This window comes from Alosa sapidissima, chromosome 24 (genome assembly GCF_018492685.1).
Source record: "Alosa sapidissima isolate fAloSap1 chromosome 24, fAloSap1.pri, whole genome shotgun sequence".
Lineage (NCBI taxonomy): Eukaryota > Metazoa > Chordata > Actinopteri > Clupeiformes > Clupeidae > Alosa > Alosa sapidissima.
In genome coordinates this window covers 23,592,535-23,619,976 of record NC_055980.1, presented here as the reverse complement: position 1 = coordinate 23,619,976, position 27,442 = coordinate 23,592,535, and the positions used below count along the sequence as shown (strand labels likewise).

At 46.0% G+C, this 27,442-nt stretch overlaps 1 protein-coding gene across 1 annotated transcript in view; it reads right to left on the bottom strand.

The window, feature by feature from the left end:
* LOC121700173 (receptor expression-enhancing protein 3-like) overlaps window positions 1-25,790 on the bottom strand; it is a 57,559-nt gene extending 31,769 nt beyond the window's left edge. Inside the window, 5 exon segments of the mRNA XM_042082976.1 lie at window positions 478-591; window positions 1,028-1,148; window positions 3,869-3,945; window positions 14,468-14,540; window positions 25,419-25,790. Of these exon segments, the coding sequence (XP_041938910.1) occupies window positions 478-591; window positions 1,028-1,148; window positions 3,869-3,945; window positions 14,468-14,540; window positions 25,419-25,450 (417 nt within the window). The 5' untranslated portion in view covers window positions 25,451-25,790.
* Window positions 25,791-27,442: the final 1,652 nt, after the last annotated feature.

The following is a 27,442-nucleotide window of genomic DNA, read 5'->3' as shown; positions in this document are numbered from 1 at the left end:
AAGCATTTGAAGCACATGTTCAGAACCACACGGAACCGCATGCAGCTTAGGTGTGTGTTACAAGGAATGAGACCCATCAGTGCATGTGTGTGCAGGGACCATTTCTTTCAAATTCACACACATTACATTTGCATACAAATACACCACTTTCATACTCATTTTTGTCAAACACACACACTTTCTCAGTCTAGTCCTCACACTCACACACTTTCTAAGCCTAGTCCTCACACACACACACACATTCTCAGCGCCATAATATCACACCCACATGGTTTCCTTCACATGCTTTCTTTTGCCTGCACACGAAAAAACAAGATTTCACATACAGTGTGATATATCCATACACTGTGTGTCTGTGAACTAGAGAACAACACACACCGGTTTCTCTTCTAAAATATACACACACTCAAATATAGACTCACTTTCTCACTCTCATACTCTCTCCCCACACACACACAGACACACACACACACTTGCCTTGACAGCTGCGGACACAGCTGCTGTGGCTGCTATACTTAGGCCCTGCTTGCCGAAGTTCACCATGGTCTCGTAGCTGCGTTCTTTTGCTTGGACAATGTAGTCATCGATTTCCTTATGGAGACAACAGTTGTTCGAGAGAGAAAGAGAGAGTGAGGGGAGAGAGAGAGGGGGGGCAGAACAGAAGAGAACAGGGGGAGAGGAAGAACAGAATATGTGTACAATTATACACAAACAATAACAATATATAATGTTTGGTGTACTTCTGATGCTGCCAGAGTTGAGTCACTAGAAGTTGTATATCAATAGTATACATATGATGGCAAACAGCCTTGTACATTAGAAAAACTTCTATTTGTCAAAGTTCTTATTTGTATTTTTCATAGTGAGTGTATACATGGGTGAATGTAGTGTGTGTGTCCTCTGAAAGTGGTTTGTGTGAGTAGAGGAGAGTGTGTTAAGGGTGTGTGTGCGCGTGTACATAATGTGTGTGTGTGTGTGTGTGTGTGTGTGTACGCATATGTATAGTATAGTGTTCCGGGTGCCTCACCCTTTCTTTGGAGGAGAGCATGGGGTGGAGGACCTTCCTATAGATCAGACTGGCCCCTCTGGTGTAGGGGGACAGCAGCCAGATCACAAAGGCTATCTTCAGCTCATAGTACAGAGGAAACCTGCAGAGAGAGAGGGTGAGGGGGGGGGGGGGGGGAGAGGATAGAAGGAGCGGAGGAGAGAGGAGGAGAGGAGGGGGAGAAGGGGGGGAGAGAGAGAGAGAGAGAGAGAGAGAGAGAGAGAGAGAGAGAGAGAGAGAGAGAGAGAGAAGGGGGGTTGAGAGAGCGAGAGAGAGAGGGAGGGAGAGAGGGAGGGAGGGAGAGAGAGAGGGAGGAATGGAGAGGGGGAGAGAGGGGGGGGAGAGAGAGAGCGTGAGAGAGAGGGAGAGGAGGAGAGAGAAAGAGAGGGGGAGAGAGAGGAATCAGGGTAGAGAGAAAGGAGGGCAGACATGGAGAGAGCAGAGAGGAAGAGGGGTTGGGACAAAAGAGTGAGACAGATGGACAGAGGTAGAGAGGGATAGAGAAAAAAGGTGAAAGACAGAGAGACCAGAGGTGAGAAGAAGAGAAATGGAGGGAGAGAGATGGGCAGAAATGGAGATGTAGAAGGAGAGATGAGAGGGGAGAGAGAGAGAGAGAGAGGGGAGAGAGAGAGAGAGAGAGAGAGAGAGAGAGAGGGAGAGAGAGGAGAGAGAGAGAGGAGAGAGAGAGAGAGAGAGAGAGAGAGAGAGAGAGAGAGAGAGAGAGAGAGAGATCCAAATTGCAACTCGTTAATCACCCAACATAATTACACCCATTAAACTGGCATGCCAACAAATTGATTTCTGAAATTTGTGAAATTAAAAAGGCAACTTTAATTTCATTAAACATTGATTGTTCCTGCAACATCGTTCCCCCCCCCCCCCACCCCCACCCCAAAACTGTTACTCACAAACAAACACAAACATACACACATTCCTGTAATCATATAACGACATACAAAGACCGTATTTTCCAGACAATAAGTCACACCTTTTTTTCATAGTTTGGCTGGTCACTTATATAGTTACGTGCAACTTATATATCAAAATATATATAATTTAACATGTTGTTAAATGTTAATTCCTGCTGACCTACATGAATCTCTGCATGAACCAAGGAGTAAATATTACCATCTACAGCTGCGAGAGGGCGCTCTAGGCTTGTGACTCGCTGGCTTGTTATGTTAATTTAGCCTATTCAGCCTCCCAGTATGTTCATCACCAAAAAAGCCAACTGCTAGCATTTCGCTAACCACTAGCATCTGGCCTAACAAATTACACAGCAAAGGACGACGGAAGTTGAGTTCAAACGAGGGTAAGCAAACAAACGTCCACATCTGGCATAAAGGAGACATCACAACAAAATGTGCAACCAGAAACTGTCATTTTAATGTCCTTGAGACCAAGCTAACCAACATCAAATTGGCTAAATTGTGTAGCTGAATAACTGTTAATGTCTTACATTAACATACTGGACACCTATTTTAAATAAATGCGACTTATAGTCCAGTGCGACTTATATGTTTTTTTCCTCTTAATGACAATTTTTGACTGAAGCAACTTATAGTCCGGAAAATACGGTAGCTTGTTTGTTTTGATTCCACCCAATTCAGTCTGCTCGCAAATACTACCGTAATTTCCCAACTATTAGCCGAGGTTTATACATTGATGTTGCAATTTCTTCAGCTATGAGGTTAATACATGGGGGCAGCTAATATGGTATGGTTGTTTTTTTAACTTCCATAAAACACTGTCCTGCGGTTTATACACAATGCGGCTAATACAGGGGACATTACTGTAGACCTTTCCCTAATGTTCCCTAATATTTCTCCAATAACCCTCCAATGGTCAGGACCAGTTCTGTAATATTATTTTCTCTTATATTTGTTGTCTTGCAAGTTATTAACACGTAGTTGTATCTCATCAGTATTGTATTAAAATCAACAACAGGCACTCAAGTTTTTTGCCTAAAATTAGCAAGCTGCAAACTAGCTAACAGCCAGCAGATGTAAGCAAGTGTGTCTCTAGACAGCCTGTCAAGCCTTTTTTTTTTTTTTTTTTTAACTTTTCCCCCTGTCCTCTTGGCAGACTTCCATGCATCTATTACGGCAGACTATCCATAGTAATCATCCATAGCCTGAGAGCTTAGCCACAGTGAAGCATGCCAAACACACGATTTGAAAAGGGCTGCAGGCAATGATGACATTTCTCCTTCAGCTCATGTCTGCAACTCAACCCGACGACTCACCGACACATCAAGTTTGCTGAAGCAAACTCTACTGCTCCAGTGAAATTGTTTTGCCTTCACTGTTCAATGTGCGCACTACGTAGGCAAGCATCTGGGAACATTAGAAAATAAGAACATTATGATCGGTGGGCGATTTTTTTGCCATGCGTTCGCTCCGCACCAGTGCACTAGCCTCAAGGCTTGATGCTCAAGCTGATGCAAGGCTTGTCCACTGAACCCTCTGCTGAGCCGATGTAAACCGTGGGAAATAGCTGTCTGCATTGTTGGGCCCTAAAAGCTGCTTCTTAGTCTACGCAAGCTAACGTGGACGCAATAACACATCCAGCTACGCAAGGACAATGCAAATTTGGATATCACATTTCGTTGCGCAAATACGCAACGCATAACACAGCGCAAGCACAAGTGCCATTTTTGCGTAGCTTACGTAAAGTGTTGCTTGCGTAAAGCGTTGCTTGCGTAGACCATGAGAAGGCTTTTCAGTAGGTGTGTGAGCCTTGTGTTGCCAACGTCCTATGCCTAGCCTATGAGACGGCCCCAATCTTTTGCAGAGAGCAGAGCAGTGGACAGATGGATCTTACCATGCCACGGTCAGGTCCGCAATGGTCTCCACCACGGTGTAGAGAGCGAAGACGATCCAGTACATCATCCATCGCACCTACACACACACATACAAAACAAACATACATGTTACACAGCTGAAGAGTAGAGGCAGGGAGAACAACTTAGAGACGCAAACAAAGGAGTCCCATATCTTCATCTCTGCCGTCTTCAGCGCGGTGTCACAGGGAATAATCAAGATAAAGCTGGCAGCAACCATTGAGACACACTTTACTATTCATTTACATGTAACAGACCATTTTATCCAAAGCGACTTACATATGTCAATTGTATTACAAGGACCACGGTCCCCTGAGTAGCTTGGGGTTAAGTGCCTTGCTCAATGAACTTGATATGAACCCACAACCTTTTTAGGCTACTGCATGCTAGCCCAGCTCTTAGCCACAACACTACCATAGGCTACTGCATGCTAGCCCAGCTCCTTAGCCACAACGCTACCATAGGCTACTGCATGCTAGCCCAGCTCCTTAGCCACAACGCTACCACAGCCCCCAGTGGTATGCATCATACAATAAATAAATACCACTACTAATATGTCACTCTAAACAGCCTCCCAGTAATCTGAACACTGAGGACTGTAATGACCAAGAAGAGGGGTCACACACTGACACAAATGCATACCACTGCTACAAACAGACAAATCACACACACACACACACACGCATACAGAACTCATGTGACAGACAGACACACACACAAGCATCTGACAAAGACACAAAGACACACACACACACACACACAAAGACACACACACACACACAAAGACACACACACACAGTCTGTCTGTGACTCCCTCTCTCTCTGTATTCTGCTGGTGAATGAATATTCTCAGGCCAGAAATTGCTTCAGTAATGTCAATGCAATCGAAGCGCCTCTCCCCACACGAGACAGAAACACAGACGAGTGGGGAGATAGACAGATAGCAGAGCAGAGCAGAGGGAGGGGGGGGGATGAAGGGAGGATGAGAGAAAAAGAGGAGGAAGAGAGAAAAAATCATTACTGCCGTGACTTTAATTTCCATCCTGTCGAGCTTGCTCTAGCTTCTTTCTTTCTCTCCCTCCCGTCTCTCTCTCTCCCTCGCTCCCTCTCTCCTCCTCTCGTCTCCTCTCATTCACATTCTCCCTCTCTCTCACTCCCTCGCTCTACCACTCTCACTACCTCATTTTGCTCACGCGTTCTTGCTCGTTCTTCCTCCAGCTCTCTCGCTCTCTCTCTTTCGCCCAGCAGCAGCAGAGGGCTAGTTAGTATTCTCCACCTCTCCCTCTCTCCATCACTCTCTTACCCTGCCTCATACACCCCCCCCCCCACACACATATATTCTCTCTCTCTCCCTCCCTCCCTCCCTCCCTCATATCCAAGCTACACTAGGGGCTTTCAAGGGCTTTCTTAGCATTTCAATTTCAGCCAGAGGCGAGCACGCCGCAGCCAGCCAGAGAGACAAAGTAGACGGACAGACATGTCCCCCCTCCCCACTTGCTCACGTGAGCCACTACTGCCACTGCCTCCAGAGAGACTCACTCTGGCCCTGGCCTCACCGAGCCAAACCCAGCCGGAACCCTGCCTCGCCTCAGCCGGAACCCAGCCCTCGCCTCACAGCCTCAGCCCTGAGATGAGAGGATGGACCAATCGGGAGCAGGAACTGCCTGACAACCCGCCGTCACATTTAATTGGTGACCTCCCCGTGAACTCGCCTGAGGCAGCAGCAATTGACCACACACACACACAGTCTGACGGGTGATCGATGAATGTGCCAGATCAGCACATCCCCAACTGACTGTCAGTCAATACCCACACACAGTCACACACGCTCAAACTCTCTTTCTCACTCACACACACACACCTCATTTGACTGCTGACCAGCTCTGATGGCGGTCACACACTCAAATGTGCTCGCACACGCGCACACACACACACACACACACACACACACACACAGAGATACACACACACACACCTCTGCCCTCATCAGTAGGCCAATCAGTTCTGTTTTGGTCATGAAAAATTAACCACTTTTTGCACAAAAGAGAAAGATCAATAGGACCCCCCCCCCCGTTTAACATCAGCAGTCAGCAGTTCAGCACGACTCCGGTGAGACCAGAGGTATGAGCAGCATACAGCTCCTCAATCTGGGTCAAGATGCTCTAGGATGAGCAGAAGATAGTGAGTCAGGAAACTACTAGAGCAGAGCAGAATTGACCTGTCGCTAAGCCCCGCAACCCATTGTTACCGTGTGAAAACACGGACAATCAAACCAGACTTGATTAGAAATACATTATGGACAATGGCAGCTGACAGTATATGAAAAGCAGGCTTTGAGGACGTTTTGATCGATAAGAGGATTTACTTTCCTCCAGAAGCTATCAAAAGAGACTTAATTATGCTATGGAGGGGTGTATTCAAAATTTTAGAATACATACAAGGTGACAAGCAGTTGTGGCGAGTAGCCGTGCAAATCACCTGCAAAAACCACTGACGTTAATGCTAGCTAGCTAGCTAGTGGAAGATTGATACTAAGATATGTTAGGTTACGTTAATATTTAAGGTAGTAAGAATATAGTAGTTGGTTAATGAGCATTTTCATCTTGGGATTTAACAGGGAACCTGTGCCCACGTTGTTGGTTTAGTAGCCTACATTACGCGAGAGACGTCCTGTAGGCTACTGCTGATGAAAATATACCCCGTTTTCTAGCCTTTGAGGTACCAGCTATCAGAATTACACGTCCCCCATGTAAAACGTTTGACCATGGTTATCCGTCGGGGTTTTTTGAGTTAATAAACTCCATCAATAACCATTAATTTGTCATTTTATGCTTGCTCTCTGTTGTTTCCTATGGAGTTGTCCGAGCTGATGTCCGAGTCCCATTGAGGCTGGACTGTCATTGGCTCATCAGCGTTCAAAGGGTGGCACTTAGCGACAGGTCAATTGACTAGAATAGAATGGAACCGAACATAACAGAACATAATAGAACTGAATAGAATGGAACTGAACGGAACAGAATAGAATGCCTTTATTGTCAACACCGACTTCCTAAGCATTCTTCATCTTCAGTTATGACCTACATCAATCCTTCCTGGACAGAGGGTACCAGCCAACAGCAGTGCATCTTTGGAAAACTACCCTGACACAACATATGGAAACTCATTCATCTTCTCACTTAGCTGCTCATTTTTAGAAGGCATTGTGAACGCACTGAGCCGCTAAGAGCACTAAGCTACTCACTCATAAGTGAGAACTTAATGGGCCCTCTCTCACATGGCATTGAGGGTTCTCTGACATCAGTCATCAGGAGCACACTTAAACGGTGACGGCCCATTTCAGCATCCTTCATTACGTTCACCGATAATGTAGGCTAGAAGTGACAGCAACTCATCGACCTTTATCTCTCTATGCAAATGTACGAACTTGAAGGAACAGTCAGCAATTCATTTTCTAACCCGTTTTAACAGTTTTTTGGCACATTTGGCAAATCTCCTCACGATCCACTACCTCTTTATCCATTTTGTCTGACATTTACACGCTTTCCGGAGGCTTACGGATATGGAATGAAAAGGTACAAAGTTTAGATGCGAAAATAGATGTTTCCATTTCAAAAGACCATAAATCAGGCTCACCGGCATACATCAGCCCGTCAGCCCGTAGGGAGTAGGCCGGTCAGCCCGTACACTGCGGGCAGCGCAGGGACAGTGGAGCCGAGTGGAGAGAGACCTGGCGTTGGCATGGCGTTCATGGCATTGGACAGACAGTGCAGAGCAGAGTTGTGCGATTTCACAATGATGTCATTACTCTCTGCTGCTCCCAGGCCTCCAGACACAAGGGCATTAAAAAGCCCTCAATGTGACACACACACACACACACACACACACCAGCCTCAATCAGTCAGAGGCAACTTTTCCACATCACCCCCTCCCTCCCTCTTTTTCTTTCATTGCTGTACGCAAACCAGCAGCAATCCTGGTTACATACGCAACTATGAAAGCAAGCAGGGAAGAACAGAGCGAGAGAGAGAGGGAGAGTGGTAGGAAAATTGAAAGGAGAGAAAAAAAAAAAACGTAGCAGAACACAAAAGCATCATTTGTCCGGACGTTTTTTTGGCCGGCGAGGGACTCAATTACGAGTCTACGCTCCCTCCAACCGTCCCCCCCCACCACCCCGCCCCCTCCCTCCCCCCACCAGGCTTCTGCGCCTCCCAGTCCTGACACGTTCAGCAGGGCAGCGCCCCCGGAGGAATGCTCTGGCACTGCGCTGTGCCTCTACAGCGCCCCCGGAGGAATGCTCTGGCACTGCATTGTGCCTCTACAGCGCCCCCGGAGGAATGCTCTGGCACTGCATTGTGCCTCTACAGCGCCCCCGGAGGAATGCTCTGGCACTGCGCTGTGCCTCTCCAGCTCCTTCCACAGCACTGGCAGGGGAGGCCTGCTTCTCTTTTTCCTGACACTCACTCTTTCTCCCTCTTTCGTTGCCAATGTCTTTTAGCCCCCCCCCCCCCCTCATTCTCACTGTGCTTCTTCCCCTCTTCTCCCATCCTTACACTCTTGTTCCCTCTCTTTTTCTTTCTCTCTCTACCCCAACACCATCCCTCTCTCATTCTCAACACAGGCCCATTTTCCATTCCTTCTCTCTCTCTCTCTCTCTCTCTCTTCCACAAAATATTGCGGTAGACTAGAAAAACAAACATGACCTTTGTACTGGTTCTCCTCTTCTCTCGGTTTTCCCCCCTGGTTCACACTCTCTTTCTTTCTCTCTCTCTCTCTCTCTCTCTCTCTCTCTCTCTCTCTCTCTCTCTCTCTCTCTCTCCTTCTCCTTCTCTCTATCTCTCCATTCAGACTTCTCTTCTGTGGGAGGGTGACTGATGAGGTCTCCCTGGAGTGGCGTGTTCTCTTTTTTTCTCCCCCTCTTTCATTCTCTCTCCCTCCCTCTTTCTCTCTCTCTCTTTCTCTTTCTCTGGGATGGCTGGCTGTTTAATGTTGGGACGGGCCGACAGGGGATGCGGAGTTTACCATCTGGGAGTCGTTACCGAGCGAAAGAAAGAGAGAGAGAACTTAACTCATTGCTGCAGTCCTGAGATTTAGCCGACTTCATGATCCATCAAGCCCGGTTCAGACATTCCCCCTCGCAAGACACTCATTTTCGTTGCCACAGATGTAAACCGGAGGACTGGTACGCACATACACAGACATGAGGGCTGTATATAGAACAAGGGTCACCCTCTACGGAACTGTCCCTGCACAGTCTCTGGGTGTAGCAGCCAATCCCACGGGCATGAAGAGCTTAGGCTCGCTCACAGCAACTAGCTCCACAACAACGACTGTAAATAAAGTGTAGAAACTAAACCAGAGGTTTTAAACCAATTGTGACCCTGGGACCACCATTCTGACTAAGAAGAAACCTGAAGACTACTAGGTTACTATGACTACTACTAAGACTAGGTAAAAAAAAAAAATTGTGTTTATAAATATATATAGTGATACTACATAAGTCCGTTATTGAATACCTGGTCAAGGACCATTTCTGGCCCTGGACCACTGGTCGGAAGCCCCAGAGATAAACTACTGAAAACATACTACAGATTTTAAACACACTCTTAGACACCGTAACTTGCATGTGCTCTTAAGGAGAGAAAAGGACCAACGAGAACGACTTCTCCTACCTGCTCTCCGCCAATGTGGTTTAAAGGCGGAGACCTCAAATCTGGGTTTTGGCTCGGATCTAACTCAATCAGCAGGGCACGGAGACTGCCAACAACTCTTGGACTGATCGAACAGCCACTGGGAAGGCTTAGACAAACAGACACCCACCACACTGAGGTCAGGGCAGGCCTGTGGAGAACTCTGCAGCTCCACAAAAGGTCTGCTCACTCCAGTACAGCACACAGTTTGGTTCCCAACCACAAGAACCATAAGAATTAAGGATGTGCGTGGATAATCGAATATCCGGAGAACCGCTCGCAGCAGAACTATCTGAATATCAATACCTGCCTAACTGGGTATGATTATGTCTGTGCACAGAATCCTGTGAAATGGTCAGAAGATAGAGGGTACTCTGGCCAACACCCACTTCAAATAATTGCTTGGCTCATTTGTGGAAATGGTATGTACACCTCACATGAATACTGCCGTTGTTTAGTATACCTTTAAGGAGTGAGATGGCTCTATGCACACTTAGTCGTTTTAATGCTTTCATAACAGCGTACTTTTTCCTATTTCCTGTAGATTCATGTCCTCATCCCATGGGTGAGTAACCAAATGACTATTTGTACAGAACGCTGAATATAATAAACCATAGAAATTTAGTATACAATCTTATCAATCAAGTAATACAGGTGGTCTGTAAAACCATTTTTACATGTGCGATTGGGGAGTCTGGTCAAATGAGACAACAAGGACTGCTGATATTAGGGGTTAATGCTAAGAAGGAGAGTATAAATAACATATTGAGGGTGGGTTCCATGTTGTCAACTAAGCAAGACCCTTTTAAAAGGAGCCAATGTGTGAAACTCACTAATTAGGCACAAGAAAGTACACAACAAGGAAAGTAAATAACCCTTGTAAACAACATGCCTCAAACCCAAATGCAATAGCAATTGATGAAATCATGTTTAGATTTGGCTATAGGTTTATATTTATGGTTCTTAGCAGATGCTTTTGTCAGCTTAAAATGACATCAATAAATATTACATTAACATTGAAATTACCAGTTTAAAATAGTCATATAGCTTAAATAATAATAATAATAATAATAATAATAATAATAATAATAATAATAATAATAATATCAGTAATAAACTAAATAAAAACGGAATAATAAAGACCATAAAAGTGTGTTCTATATGTGCCGCAGTGCAGCGGTGTTTGTGACTGCACAGCTCTGCGGCGGCTCCGTCTCAGAGCCTGCAGAACCGATTTCAGGAGCGCAGCAGCCAGTTGCATCACTCTGATCTGCTGCTGCACACGGAGAACCGATGCGCTGCGCTGTGCTCCTCTCGGTTCTGCAGCTCCAGATAAGAACGTGAGGGGCAGTCAAGTAAGGATGTGTGTGGACATCATAAGTCCCTCCCGGATCTCGCCGGGGTTTGTTGTGATCGTTTGCTCTCAGATGAGAATGTTGCAAATGAGGCAGGGCCACTATGGGGCATTAAGGTGATGTGTGTGGGGCAGTAGGGTGATCATGTGTGGGGCATTAAGGTGATGCGTGTGGGGCAGTAAGGTGATGCGTGTGGGGCAGTAAGGTGATGTGTGGGGCAGTAAGGTGATGCGTGTGGGGCATTAAGGTGATCATGTGTGGGGCATTAAGGTGATCATGTGTGGGGCAGTAAGGTGATGTGTGGGGCAGTAAGGTGATGCGTGTGGGGCAGTAAGGTGATGCGTGTGGGGCAGTAAGGTGATGCGTGTGGGGCAGTAAGGTGATGCGTGTGGGGCAGTAGGGTGATCATGTGTGGGGCATTAAGGTGATCATGTGTGGGGCATTAAGGTGATCATGTGTGGGGCATTAAGGTGATCATGTGTGGGGCATTAAGGTGATGTGTGTGGGGCAGTAGGGTGATCATGTGTGGGGCAGTAAGGTGATGTGTGGGGCAGTAGGGTGATGTGTGGGGCAGTAGGGTGATCATGTGTGGGGCAGTAAGGTGATCATGTGTGGGGCAGTAAGGTGATGTGTGTGGGGCAGTAAGGTGATGTGTGGGGCAGTAGGGTGATCATGTGTGGGGCAGTAAGGTGATGCGTGTGGGGCAGTAGGGTGATCATGTGTGGGGCAGTAAGGTGATCATGTGTGGGGCAGTAAGGTGATGCGTGTGGGGCAGTAAGGTGATGCGTGTGGGGCAGTAGGGTGATGTGTGTGGGGCATTAAGGTGATGTGTGTGGGGCAGTAAGGTGATGCGTGTGGGGCAGGGGATGATGTTTGTGGACATCAGTCTCTCCCAGATCTTGCCAGGGTTTGTTGTGATTGTTTGCTGCAGCAAAAATAATGACTGAATTCTCGAAATCGAATTTGCTATGATTTTATGAGGATTGAGAATTATTTTTTTTAATTTCCTGTAAGAATGTCTAAAAATGATGATCACACCTAGGCTTGCTGTGCATGCTTGTTGCTGGCAAAAAAGTGACTACACGTCTATAACCAAGTTAAAAGCATGAGTGCATTTCTTGAAAGGTGGCCTAAAGTTCACAGAAGTTCCTGTTCTTTTGTCCCTCTCTAGAATGCCAACATTAGCCTGGTATTAATTAATTAATTAATTAATTAATATTATTAATTTTCATATGCTTATGTTAAGTGACTGGTGCAAAACTTGTATCCACAACACCCATAAACTATGTGACAACACTTGTAGATTTATGTAACACTAGTTCCTGTGGCTTAACTAGTAAAGCACGGGGCCAACAGCACTGCGGTCATGAACTTGACACCAAGAGAGCTCACATATCTGCATAACACTGTGACATCGCATTAGACGAAGGCCTCAATAAAAATAATTTTAGAAGACTAGTCAAATTTTGTTCAACTTGTAATTTTGTATGTGCCTTATCACATCTGGTGTAGCCAGTTCCATTGATTACAGTGGAAGCTAACTGGTTGCTGCATACGTTGCCGTGAATGGAACGCTTCAGTTGCTATAGTTACGCACCTGGGGCAGCCTACCTGTAAGAGTTCACATACTAGTGGTACTGCAATGGCACTCAGGATGAAGGTCTCTGCTAAATTACTAAAACGCATATCATGCAAATATGGGCTAAAAACACACAGAGGTCAGTCATTCAGTCAGTCAGTGTGTGTTTTGAGACATTAACACACACGTGACATAAGCGCGTACACACACACACACACACACACACACACACTCGAGAACAAAAGACGAGTGCCCAATCTTTAACCTCGCCGTAGGTAAACCGAGCAACAAATCTATCAGAGGCTCGGGCTCTTAAAAACCTTGCAGCGAGTGAGTCACAGAAGAGTCACATGACCTTCCCCAACGAGCGCCAGCGGTAGCCATGGCAACGGCGTGTGTTTGTGTGCTCCCAGGGGCTGTGGCACATTGGCTGAGGGATGCCTTTGTTGTGCCATCGCAGGTGGCACCCCAAAATTAGCATTCCTCTGGAGGCACCTGTTGCCATCACTCACCCTCCCACACACACACACACACACACTAAACCATTGTCAATCTCCACAACATTTCCAGGGCCTCTCTCTCTCTTACACACACACACACACACACACAAAGATGCTTCTCTCAACCGCTCGCGTGTTCAGGCCTGCACTACAGATTGCTCCTGTGACTCACGGTCAGGAAAGCAGTTACATAAACACTCCTGTCTGCCACACACACACACACAGTTAAAAAACAAACCTGTTACAGCGTGCACACACACACACACACACAACATAGAAACGACATACACAGAGAGACACAGACACACAAACACACACACGTAATCCCTTCCTCTACCACACAAAAGCACCCAAACCTCACCTAGTTTCTAGACTAAACAGCTGACCAATCCCAGCCTGTCTGTTTGCCTGACCAACAAACACATCACAGCATTTTCCCCCATTCACGTCTGAAACCACTCTGGCAGGAATGAGGGCGTAACGTGTGGGCATCAATCAAAACTACGCTGAGAGCAACTGCTTATTTTCAGTTGCTTCCTCACGGCGCAAACGCCGAGGCCATGACATCGCAAGGCTGTACACAGAGACTCCACATTCAAGAAAATGAGTTTCCACTCGCATAATCGCACAGGTACACTACAAAAGCAGTGATATGGGTGATTGCAACAACTACTCTCAACTGTGCAAAGGAAAGAACAACAACAATAATAATAAAATAAATAGTTAATAATATAGGCTATACAAGTATAACATGCTGGGACAGTTATGCATTCATGGCCAGAATGGCGAGGAGGGGAGGAACCTCTTTTAGTCTTTAGTCTCTCAGTTCTGGCCTTGAAAGAGTGGAGTCATTTTACAATTGGCAATACAGGTAGACGGGTAGTTCAGTGCATTGCCTCTGCAAGTCCCTCCAACAGCGCTCCCTCCATAAAACATCTCTGCAAATTAATCATCAGTGATCCACGACTTTATAACCATACTCCCAAATGAAACAGATCGAAATGAATAGACAGGAAACATGCAGTTTATGGCCACATCTCATCAACGAGGCCAACGCTCCCAAGTGCTCATAAAATCTGATGTGCATGTGCATGGGTCTCCATGGTGATCATCTCCAGACTACTGGCCTGAACTGAGTTGACCTGAGCTGGAGTGATTTGATCTAATGGTCAGATATGGTCTGCCGGAGTCGGCCCTCCAACCGCCCTCTCTGATTGGGCCTTTCCTCTCTCCCCAAATGTAGGTGCCACGTAGCAGAGTGTGTGAAAGTAGTGCTTGAGTGAGTGAGTGTGTGTGTGTGTGTGTGTGTGTGTGTGCGTGCGTTTGTGTGTGAGAGAGAGAGTGTACTGTGCCTGTGTGTGTGTGTGTGTGTGTGTGTGTGTGAGAGAGAGAGAGTACTGTGCCTGTCCATGTGTGTGTGTGTGTGTGTGTGTGTGTGTGTGTGTGTTTCAGTACTTACATATTCCCTGACGTTCTTGGTCTTAACAGCCTTGTAGGAGTTGTAGGCTGGGTAGAGAGTGCCGAAGACGAGCCTGTGGACAGACAGAGTGGACACACATGATGCATTGGCTCTTGGAAGGAGTGAGTGTTACCTGCATTGTGATGTGTAAATCCTCTCAATAACATTTACACATGTATTCATTTAGCAGATGCGTTTATCCAAATCCACTAAACGTCAATCATATATATGTCAGTTATATTACAAGGGCCATGCTCAGGGGCACAACGATGGAAGTTGGAACTTGAACTTTTCAGCTTCTGCTAGCCCAGCTCTTCAGCGGCCGCTAGCCGCCGTTAGCCCTGCTCTTTAGCCGCCGCTAGCCGCCGTTAGCCTTACTCTTCAGCCGCCGTTAGCCTTACTCTTCAGCCGCCGCTAGCCGCCGTTAGCCTTGCTCTTCAGCCGCCACTAGCCGCCGCTGGTCCTGCTCTTCAGCCGCCGGTAGCCGCCGTTCGCCCTGCTCTTCAGCCGCCGCTAGCCGCCGTTAGCCCTGCTCTTCAGCCGCCGCTATTAGCCCTGCTCTTCAGCCGCTGTTAGCCCTGCTTTTCAGCCGCCGCTAGCCGCTGTTAGCCCTGCTCTTTAGCCGTGCCCAGCTCTTTCATGGAGAGATGTATAAATGTTGGAAAAGAATGAGAAAGGAGAGAGATGGATGAGATGAAAGAGAGAGAGAGAGCAGAACAGCAGCCTGGGGGTCCAGCTGGACACTAAGCGGACCTGCCTGTTCGGTTTCCTCCTGCTGATTGCAGTCTCAAGACAAACAAATGATTTCCTCTACTCTCCCACCTCCCCCTCACTCTCTCACACACACACACACACGGACAGAACACATACACATGCATGCAGACACACACATGAACACGCACACTTGTTAAACACACATGGTGGACAGACACACAGAATAACCCACACTAGTGCACAGACACACTGCTACTGAGCGCATACACACAGAGCGAACACAAACTCCTCCACACATGGAGGACAGTTGCTGCTGGAAGGGGTGGGTGTTTGTACGAGGGGTGTGTGTGTGTGTGTGTGTGTGTGGAGGTGGGATTTGCCGGGTTATAGATGGGAGTAGCTGGATTTCAAATGCTCCACTAATTCACGCCAGTGTTTTGTGTGCTAGCAAGGCTGGGGTACAGAGAGGGGTGGGCTTTGTGTGTGTCTGTGGCTTTGTGTATGTGTGTGAGATGGTGTAATGGGATGTATAACAGGGTGTGTGTATGGTGTGTATGTGTGCATGTGTGTGCAGTGGGTTCTATATCAGAAGGTGTGTGTGTATGCCAATATGCAATACATATGAGTGTATGGATGTGTTGTTTAAATATATGTGTGTGTGTGTGTGTGTGTGTGTGTGTGTGTGTGTGTGTGTGTGTCTGTCTGTATGCATCTTTTAGTGTGTGTGTGTGTGTGTGTGCATCTATTTAAGTGTATGTGTGCGTGTTGAGTTAGGTGTAAGGGTGTGTGTGTGTGTGTGTGTGTGAAAATGGGAATGGTGCCAGGCGCTTTATCTGGAAGCGGCACTCTCAGCTGATTCTCATTCATTATGTTCCACTCCGCTGGCCTGTGCGGGTGATCCCACGGAGCACACACACACACACACACACACACACACACACACCAAAAGAGGGGGGGAGAGAAAGTGATAGAATGGGAGTGAGAAAAAAAGAGAGAAAAAAAAAAAAGAGAGAGATGAAGGAAGCGCCTAGTTTCATTTCATCAGCGCAACCCCCCACCTTCCCTTCACCAGTTGTAAAGCTTCCCCCTGCAGCACTGGGAAATTAGTGCACGGTTTGTGTGTGTGTGTGTGTGTGTGTGTGTGTGTGTGTGAGAGAGAGTAGGACACAGCTGTTTGATTGCCTGCAACCCCCTACCACCCCTCCTCTTGTTACAAGGCACGTAAATAACAGGCCTTACAGTGGCTGCCAATGTGCACAGGAAAAAAAGGACAGCTAGGAGGAACAAAACAACAACAAAGGCTTGGTGACCAGCAAGAAGGTGTGTGTGTGTGTGTGTGTGTGTGTGTGTGTGTGTGTGTGTGTGTGTGTGTGTGTGTGTGAGAGAGAGAGTGAAAACAGCAGGCCGTCACAGAGGTGTATAGTGAGACAGACAGAGAGGAGAAAGAGAAAGAAAGAAAGAAAGAAAGAAAGGATTACTAAAGGAAGGCCCTGCACTGCTGCATGTTGCAGATGGCACGTGCAAAGGCTCAGTAGCAAAGAGTCAATATCATTAGATGGAGAACGGCAGCCATATAACGATGGAGGACATCTGGTGTTTGATCAGTTTGGGTTCAGTTAGAGCCCCCATTAGGTACTTGCTAATTGTAAGGACACCAGTACGCTTAGATATGGCGGGTCCTACCCACAGAGATCCAATTGTGTACACACACACACACACGAGACTTATAATCTCTAAATGCATGCACCTTTTCTCATTAGTATGCCTACCTAGCCTCACTCTCTCTCTCTGACACACACGACATGCATGCACACTTTTAACCCCAGCTAAACACACACAAGGCTATTAGCCTAAATCAAGTATACACACACAGCTAAACATACAAAGTGCTGCAGCCTAAATCTCACACACACACACACACACACACACACACACACAGTGCAGCAGCCTAAATCAAGTACACACACACACACAGTGCTGCAGCCTAAATGAAGTACACACACACAGTAATTTGGCTAATGCACACACAACCCCCAGCCCCGCTCCGGCATGCCCACACATCCCTGACTCAGGAGCGAGCGAGACGTTGAGAGGTGTTCTAAATCGGGCGAGCACCTCCTTCCTCTTCCTTCCGCTTCCAAATTTAAACTGTCGGCCCTCGATGCTCCAGTCTCTGGGTAGACATTCACCCAACGGAGCACTGATCCCAGTCTCCATTAAGCAGACAAACAAACAAACACACACACACACACACACAGATTTTCAGTACTGAATGCAAGAAACAAAGCAAACAAACAATCTTAACACAAGGAGGGGCTATTTTTTCTTAAAGAAATGAGGCATCATTTCATCATGACATGCAGACACATTTGTATGCTATTGAAGATTCCACAGCATCATTTGTTGCAGACGGCAACATGTTAAAAGAGCATAACTCCCAGTTAGCCCAGTAAATGGTTGCCTTGGTCACTGCACTCACGGTTACATGATGCTCATCAGATGCCGCCCCCCCCCAGTTCTACGGATCTACCTTGGCGGCAGCGGCCATTCTCATCTCTCTCCCCGTTGCCGTGGAAACAGCGGAGCGGCAAATGGTCCTAACAACAGTCGGCGGCAGGTCTGCGTGCGTCTCAACCCAACCCCCCACAACCCAACCCCCCCCACAACCCAACCTTCCCACTTCCCCTCCCCTGCGTGGGCAGCACACCTCCCTCTCCCTTCTCCACTTCCCCACATGGAGGGATCGGTAATTGGCAGGGTTGGGGAACTGCTCCTGCTCGCCTCTGTAGGGGGGGGGGGGGGTAGAAAGTGAGAGTGTGTGTGTGTGTGTGTGTGTGAGAGAGAGAGAGAGAGAGAGAAAGTGAGAGTGTGTGTGTGTGTGTGTGTGAGAGAGTGAGAGAGAGAGAGAGAGAGAGAGAGAGAGGCCTTCTGCTAACAACCACCAGTTGTTGCCCCCCAACTGGTCTGAGTCTGATTCTACACAGATTTAAGACAAGACCGATATTCGGTGCTTCAACACAGAATTCGCTGAGAGCAATCTATGTCCCTTCAGAGTTTCACTTTCAACTGACTGGCCTTCATTCTGCCACTACAAACGGGCCGAAATAAAACCAGTGGCTTTATTTTAATAAATAAATTATATTTCGCATTTTTTTGCAAGGATTATAAAAAAGGCAAACAAAAGCCAACTGTGCTGAATGAAAAGGTTTTTTCCACATAATGGTTGCCATTTTAGCTTCATGTAATTGCTTGCGGTTTGTGCTGCAATGAAAACTTGGGTAAGCCAGCGAGGGGAATTCTTTTTTTCCCTTCCCACAGAACCTGTGGCTAAAGCAGCCGGGGAAAAGAAGCAAAAAATAAACCCACGCTCAGCCCAGGAGAGTGTCTGGTCTCGTTACTCGCCGTTGCCCGTGTCACAGGGTCAAATGTCAGCATCTGTGCTCCCGTCACAGAGTCTATCCCCGGTGACATAGGAAACACCCACCCACCCATCCTTTACACACACACACACACACACACACACACACACACACACACACAACAACGCAGATCCAGTTCCACTAACCTGCAGTGCGGTGCAATGGAGCCTGACTTGTATACTAACAACGTCAGCATTAGCTGAAGCCAGAGATGTTCACAAGTCATTTTTTGGAACTCCAAGTCGAGTCTCAGGTCTTTTGAGCTCAAGCTCAAGTCAAGTCTCAAGTCTTTGAGGGGCAAGTTCAAATCAAGTCTCAAGCCATCTGATCTGTCCCTAGCACTGCATTGTTAAATATTATGAATTCAAGGCATGTCCTGTAGGTACCATCCATACAGTACAGTATCGAAAACAGTTAACGTCAGGATAACGTTATGTTGTCTACTGCAATGCTAACTGAAGAAACACAAATGTGTGTTCTTGGGGAAAATGCCTCTACACTATACGACAACGGCATGTTTTTTTGTTTTTTTTCTGAAATAAAATATGGGCAAGCAAGGGTGGATGTGAACTTGTGACAGGAAAAAATAACACTCATGCTGGAGCTAACTTAATTTTGTTTACATCAATAACTTACATTGGATCTCCAATTTAGGACATTGTAGAGTCCAATCTTCTGCTACTTAACTCATCCCTCGAGCCCTCGGACCTGGTGAAATATTAACCCAAGTCTGTCACATCATACAGGCAACTATAAAGATGCAATCTGCCTGTACCCAGCATTGGCATAACACTATGCGATGGTTAGTGTGTTACCTGTGACAGCGTCTGGTCTTGATAATAGAGTGAACAAAATATAGAGGCCTACCTGCTCATTATGACTTGAGGAGCTGTACTTTTCTTTATGCGTTTTCATGATACACTTAAATTTTATTCAGACATGGAGTAGGCCTACTATGGAGCTAGCAAACATGAAAACATGTTATTGTAGTAGTTACATGCCTGATGTACACATCTTGGGTGTATGACACAGCTATAAACTCGTTCAGGGTACAGTCAACACAACACCTGTTTTAACACAGCCTGAAGTCGGTGAACTTGTTTTTATTTGCAACTTCCATCACTTTTGCTTTTGCGACTTCATCAGTTGTTGCTGTCTAGTTGTAAACTAAAATGATTATCAAGGTCCATAATAGTACTGAAGAAAAAGCTTTCTAATTTCTCATTTTCACGTCACCAGATCAGCGAGTGATCGGGTTGCACTCGCAGGCAGGTAATGACCAACCAGTCCACTCCTGCCGTAGACTTCTTACAAGAACAAAGACACAGGGACAGTTTTCCTCCTTGAGCGACGACACTCTCTGGAGAAGTGACATTAATGGCATCCATCTTTGTTCGTGTGATGAGACAGCGTGAGTTCAGCGAGCGGGAAAGACAAGAGCGCATTAGGCTAGTACTAGGGAGGGTCCGGTGCGGTCCGGTGCGGTGCGATGTGATACAATGCGATGCGAGTGCGGGAATTGGAACCAGGCTTGCCCCGTGAGGTGCTGAATTATACAGAGTGTCTCGTGTGGCGTGGAGATCAAATGACGCTCCGAGATAACAGGGAGCGCGGGCAGGCGGACGGGTAATCGAGACGGGAGACAATGCAACGGGTCAAGCAACCTGCCACAAATGTGCGGGAGATGGTGTCACCTGGACAGTGCGGTCGAGGGGGTTGCTACGCTAGCCCTGGTGTTGAACTGCATTGTCTAGAAGCACTACAATTACGTTTCAGCACACAGGGGTTTCGTTTCTAAGCTCTAGTCATGGTGTCAAATCAGACACACACACACACACACACACACACAATCCAATAACCGCTAATTCAGCACAAACTCTCACAGCCTATCAAACTTCATCCTCTAGTCACTAACTATCCTGTTTCAAAAAGAGCTATGTTTAGCAGCTTCAAATAATTTAATCAGAACAGTTTGGCAGCTAATTTTGTGACAAGTTCCAGTGGCAGCTTGCCACCATCCTAAAAGCCATGACTGGATCCCATTAAGGAGTGGTCATCAGGATACCCATTTGGCATCGTACGAGGATCTTAACTGTGCCTTCAACTCGGGCAAAAGGGCACAGGCAGCAACAGGAGTGGCTATGTTGAAATTGAAATAAAGAAGAGCACTAAAAAGCAGTCCTTTAGGATATGATTTTTTTGACATTGGTTAGATGACAATTTTCAAATATTATATTATATATTAATTTGCAACCCATTCCAGTTTTCAGATTTCTCTCTGCTTGATCAGTTCTCTCCCAGTAGAGTTATTGTTGTACATGTAGGCCAAATGACCTCTGAAAGATCTGGCACATGATTAATGGCTGTTTCGGGATGGGGTTCTCTACTGTCCTCGTAAAAAAGGTGTTTATGAGGAGCTTCGCTCGCTCGCTCGCTCACTCACGCTTCCCCTGTGGTCTGACCTACAATACTGTACAACTCAAAGCCCCCGGCAAAACAAAAACAGAAAAAAGCAACCGCTCCCACAATCCTATCCTCCACTCGAACCTCAACACCGCTCCCAATACTAACCCCCACCCACCCAATCCTCCGCCCCCACTCGAAGTGCTGCTGTTTTCCCAAAGTGTTCGACTCTTCCTGTGGTCGGGGCCAGCGAAGGAAATGGGGGTCTGCCTAGCAGAGCTCTTGAAACAATTTACCCCCCCCACACCATCTCCTTCGCTCACCCTCAACATCTTTCTCTTCCTTTTCGCTTTTTTCTCAGACTTTCCTCCTCACCCCCCCCCCCACTCCTCCCATCTCTCGATCACTCTCATCCCACCATCCCACCCCCCCACTCCTCCCATCTCTCGATCACTCTCATCCCATCATCCCTTCCTTCCCGCCACTCTGCACTGCTTTCTTTTCTCCCTCTACCTCCCTCTCCCTCCCTCTCAGTCAACAGCTGAAAAAATAGAGGCCCCTTCAGACAGGGGGTGCCTTGACACCGTGTTTTGGGCCGGGGGGTTGGGGGGGTTCAGGTTTCCTGCTCGCCTTGACCCGCAGGCCCGGATGGAGCCGGAACGCTTCGGGCTCGTAATAGGGAGCAGGCCCAGCCTGGCCCGTGGGCCCGAACAAACCCCTGCACCCACTTCCCCTACATCTGGCATAGCTCGTCCAGATCTGGCCGTCTTCTTCCCCTAAAAAGGCAAAAACGGAGGAGCGAGCGAGCGAGCGAGCGAGAGAGAGAGAGCGAGAGAGAGAGAGAGAGAGAGAGAACTGAGGGAAAACTGAGGGAAAGCCCCTGTGCTGTGCTACTAAGGTGGAGGTCTGATTGCCAAGAGATTTGTTTTTCCATCCCACCCACCTCATGAGAAACCTGGGCAGGGACACAATAAAGACCAACATTTTCAAGAAAAAGGCCAATCGCAGCATTAATATCTTAAAGGTTAAGCTACACTAATGCCATTTGTCTACCATCTAAAATGCACACAAGGTCAAGGATTACTGAATGGATTGTATAGATTAAATGTATGGATTACACTGAATAGTACAATGATATATTTACTCCCATAAGCCCCAGCAGGCTCTCCATAGGTTAGACAGTACTAGAACTGGAGAGGCAAGCAACCTCAGGAATCTCATTACAGACACACAATGAGAGGCAGTAAACTCACCAGACATGAAACGCGCAGGCCATCTAGTTTGGATTGACATTAGCCCTCCGGGCTTCTGACAAGAGGCATATAGCTAAACCAAGCCAAACCAACCAATAAAACCAAGACCATTCATCTAACAATCAGATTGCCATAATCAGCTTTCTGATCAAAAACAAGCATTAAAAGTGCATTAAAATTCAATGCAGTTGTAAGAGCTAATGAATACAATAAGGGTAAAACAATGCTGCAGAAAAACTACAGCAACAGATGTGTGCAAAGTGTGCCAGAAAGCACAAAGTGTCTCGGTGAAAGCCATCTGAGAGGAGAGCAGACAAAACACAAAGGTTCTCACAACATGTTATGTAATATTGTGAGCGAGGCACCTCTCTGCACTGTGAAAAATTCCAAGGGGGAAAGGGGGGGGGGGGGGGGGGGGGCGTCATCTTGACCGACCTAGGAGCAATGCGGCAAAACTCGTTTTTTCAAATCTGCAGGTTTATGCAAGGTGGCCAGAGCTGTTTGTCAAACACCACTTAGTGAAAGGGAAAGGGGAAAACGGTGTTTAGTCAACAGATCTCCTTTTGCAAAAGTAAATGTATGTGTTTAGCTTGGTTTCTTGATGGCTAGCTTGCTAGCTAGTGGGGGTTTAGCGTAGCACGAAGCTGCAGGGGGAGCTATGTCGTGAAAAATGCGAGCCCAAATCCGGCGAAAACCCAGACACATAACCAGACCTGCATAGGGCTTCTTTAAGCAGCAAAACTGTGATAGAATACAGTTTATCACAATGCCTTGGCAATATAGTCTTAACCTCATAAAATCATATACCCTTTTTCTTTAAAAGTCTGGCCAAGGGAAGTGCAATAGAGGGGTATCTGAATTTCTCATGGGAGATGAACAAATCATACAAAAACATGCGAGGTCCTCATTTCTCTGATTCGTTTCATATTTGAAGATTAAGGTACAACCTGCAACCTACAAAGCCTACAACCTTTGATCCAATGTCATTTGTTTTTAAAGCTGAGCGCAACGTATTGCTAGGCAACAGAATGCAGACACTAGGTAATGTCAGTTACGCCAGCTTGTAAAAGTACAACATGCATCTTTAAAGTGTACCTAACCACAGAAACCTGCAGTTTTCTGTAGGCCCCTTCAGACAATTCAGTATTTCCAGCTTTTTTCTTGACAGTAGAATGTTGTGCATCCTACAAAAGCCATAAAAGGTCCACAGTGTTACCCACAGAATTGAATTATATTTGTGGTGGTAGGTTTGCGGAATTAACTTGAATGCAACAATTTTTAGCAAATTAGCGCAGCGTGGTTATGATGCTAACCAGATTTAAGCACAATTTAGTACAACCTGGAAAATCATTGTGTGGTGGTCAATGTTGATATTGTGGTGGGCCGCCACAAATAAAAGTCAATGTATGGGAAACACTGGTCCATACAATGCCCTTCAAATAATACCCTAATCTTATCACATTTAGTTTTCTTCGTCTTTTTAACATCCAGAGAAAGGACGTCCAATCGACACAGATTCTCAAGTGCTTAAGAACAAGCCTTTACCATATCGGTGGTTAAAAAGATAAATGAATAGTTAGGCTAGTCAATTTATGGCATGCCTCCTTTTCCATGGTCACACACTTCCCCTTTCTCCACGCGCATGCAGTTTCATAGAAAGTAGCCCTGGAGGGTCACTGAGTTCTCCTGGCAAAACAACCGAGGACAAAAAAAGACTAAAACCTTAGGCATTCGATTCCATGGGGAAATTATAGTGTATGACACAAGTACACAACATCCTGTGACTCCTAGTCAAATTACAGTGTTTTATAGCTACCTTAATCATCTACAATCAACTCGCACAGCAGCCTCAGAGAGCCTCGGAGAGCTAAAGTAGTCCTGAGAGGCCAGGTGGGAGAACACAAACAGCTAGCCCTATTAGAATTCTACAGCTAGCTCTATTAGAATGCTACAGGTTGCGTGGCACTTGTTGACCTGCAATGTTCTTAATGCACGCCATGACTTTTATGGCAGTGGAGGCTTCTAAAATACCTGTGCAGCTGCATATAGCATGGCAGTCTCTCCATGATTTGTGGTTTCTATTTTGTGTGCAGATGACCATATTAGGAGAACAGGTTTTCTGTTTGAAGCTGACTAATATTTAAACATAGCACTACCTTGACAGTATCCATTTGTAACAGAGAGAAAAGGTTGAGAAAAAACCTTAGGTTTTTTAAGAGACAACAGCCACACTATTCACTGACTGTAGATTGACATGTTGAACCCGAGGCACCTGCACAAACTGGAAGGTATGATTCATATGCATAATCAGGTTTTGTTAGGGTGTGGTGGTCATGTGTTTTCCTGAAACACGTTGTTACAGTTCATGAATCACAGTATCACATAACAACAGCCGTCATTTCAAAACACAGTATAAGGATCCCAGACTACCAAAGAAAAGCATATAGACTACAACTACTAGATACTCGCCTAATCCAAAATTTGGACTGCAACGTTAAAATAACTCTAACGTTATATGAACCTTAGTTGGGAGGCTTTGGAACGCCACTCGGAAACAGAGGTCGAACGGGCGGCTGGGGAAAATAAAAAACACACCTAGCAACTTCGCCTCCATCAACAGAAAGTGGTATGTTAGCTTCCTAGCCAACCTTAGCTACAAGCGTCCTGCTGTCACATTATAGATACACAATTTCCCTGACCTTCCAGCAATGTCAAGGAAAAGAGGAGCAGAGCAAAACACTACATATATAGCATGTGGCTTGACAAGATAACGCCAGCTACGCTCGGACCTAGAACATACAGCGAGCTATCTGACGTTCTCGTCCACAGAAGATGGTCAGATATAGCTTCTACAGTGACACCAATGTGGCATTCGTGGCCAACTTGCTAGCGTTAGCTGACGTTAGGCTTTGAGGGTGCGCGGACAGCTATTGGAATAGCTAGCGTGCTACCGTAGCTGTCTTCGGAAAACAAACGTACAGGCTAGGCTAAAGTTACAAGCTAAACCGATATGTGTGTTAGTACTGAATTCCATCTGTTAGGATAGCATGCTTGGCTAGTTAGCTAGCACTACCGTTCAACAAAACAGAAACTTTCCGTAAACATCATGAATCCAAACGTCGATTCACAAGAGAAAACCAATATGTAGAGACTTATACTTACACAACAGCTCTTGAGATCATCCACGACACCATCTTTCTGGGGCACGGTTGAGCATACGTGAGACGAAGGGGTAGACAGGGGCCTGCAGACCTAAGGAGGAGGCCAGCGCCGTGGAGGTAGCTAGCTAACCAGCTAGCCAACCACCGTAAACTTTAGAGAAATTCAACGTCAGCTAGCTTTCACTAGTTAATGGTCCTGCCTCGATCATTTCCCCGCCGCTATAGTTTTCTGTTCATGCCACCAAAACATTCGACAGCAGTAGAGAGAAATAAATTAGTCGTTATTTTACTTTTGTTTTGGCTTAAGAAAGTCCTGCTACCCCTTCACTTCTTCTCTGTTGCTTTTGTGCTTTTGATAACGAGCAAGGTGCGCTTTGACTTGACGTCAACAATAATTCACTTGGTGGACCTTCCTCTGCTGCGGTATGATTGGGTAGATATTTTTATTTGTATCTGTAGCTCACAGTGATAGGGTAGTCGGTGTGCTTGTCAAACTGTAACCGTGTCGAAAGTATGGTGAAATGCAACAATATCTCAGCGCACTGTTACATGATTGGGTTTCTAGTTTTCCAGGCACATATAGACCAATAATATACGAGTGTGTTGAGAATATTTACAGTAGAAAGGAAGTAAAGCTTTCATTGGCAGGCACTGATTTAAAAATAGGCTACAACGTTTATGGTTCACTGCGCAACAACAAAGCATTGCTGTTTCAGAGTCGGCTACTGGTTTTCACATATGGCATGATAAGAAGTAGCCTATATGAGCTGGGAAATGTTGCTTTTTATAACTAACATCTAAAGAAAATGTGTGACTGTGTGACTGAAATCTCTTAACAGAAATAATAATCACATGTACTGTAGGCTAGCCATTGACATTTGTGTATTCCAGTGTTTTAGATCAAAGAAACATCCATGTACACAGATATGTCCATTTTTACAATGCAGGCCTACAAAATCAAGCAACGTAATGCATATTTCTCAATAAAATGATGCTTGTCATATGAAACAAAAACAAATATAGAGGTACAAAAGACTTAAAATGTTTTTTTTTATATAGTTTGTCCACTGTGCAATTGGATTCATCGGTGATGAAATGGACACACAGCATTCCACTGTGTACACTAACACATGCACTGTTGTCTGTGGGTTATTTTTCTGCCTGTGGGAGCATTGTTTGAACAAGCGCAGAGTGTGAGGATTGCCCTACCGGGGGATTAGTGCCCGCTCCGCAGGGGATCAAGGCCACACCATCCAATTTCACATGACCTAATCCAGATTTGAACTCAGGCAACTGTGAGGAAGCTCAATAAAATGGAGTAGACTTTAATCATTTTTTGTGTTCACCGAATAACCAAAGAATTAACATGGAGGGGACCTGTTTTATATAGGCACACTTGTGATAAGCGGTCTGTGGTTTCATGTCTCTCCCTGATTTCTGAACACAGAAATATCCTTGTGAGGAAATAAAAAGAAAAGCATAATGGCATTCCTAACGGGTGCATATACATTTTCACACACAATGACATAACATTTCAAGATGTTTATATCGCATAACATCAGCCGTGGCATTTCATATGGCTATGTCCACCACCACCACACCTGCGAACAAGATCTCATTTCATTTTGTGGACTGAGGGAACCGTCAAATGTGTCATATCAAAATAGAGACTCCTCTACCGGATCACATGACAGGTGAAAAGTATCTTTGTTGACCCCTCTCACTAATAGCTACTCACTGCCCTGTCCATGGCTAACCGCAGCCATCTTTACTGTGCCAAAGGGGCGTCTAGTAAGTGTGAAGACATGCTGGTGCATGTAGCACAGCTCGTGGGAACAATCTCATTCACACATCGTTTCATAATTACAAGTTAAGGTGCACTAATGTCTTTTGGAACAGAGGGAAAGTAATTACAATTAGTTCACATTATATATAATGACTAAATCATACCTCTTTAAAATAAAGTACGCAATATGCAATATTGTGTATCATTTCAGCCACAAATACAGTCCTGTGTGCAATGTA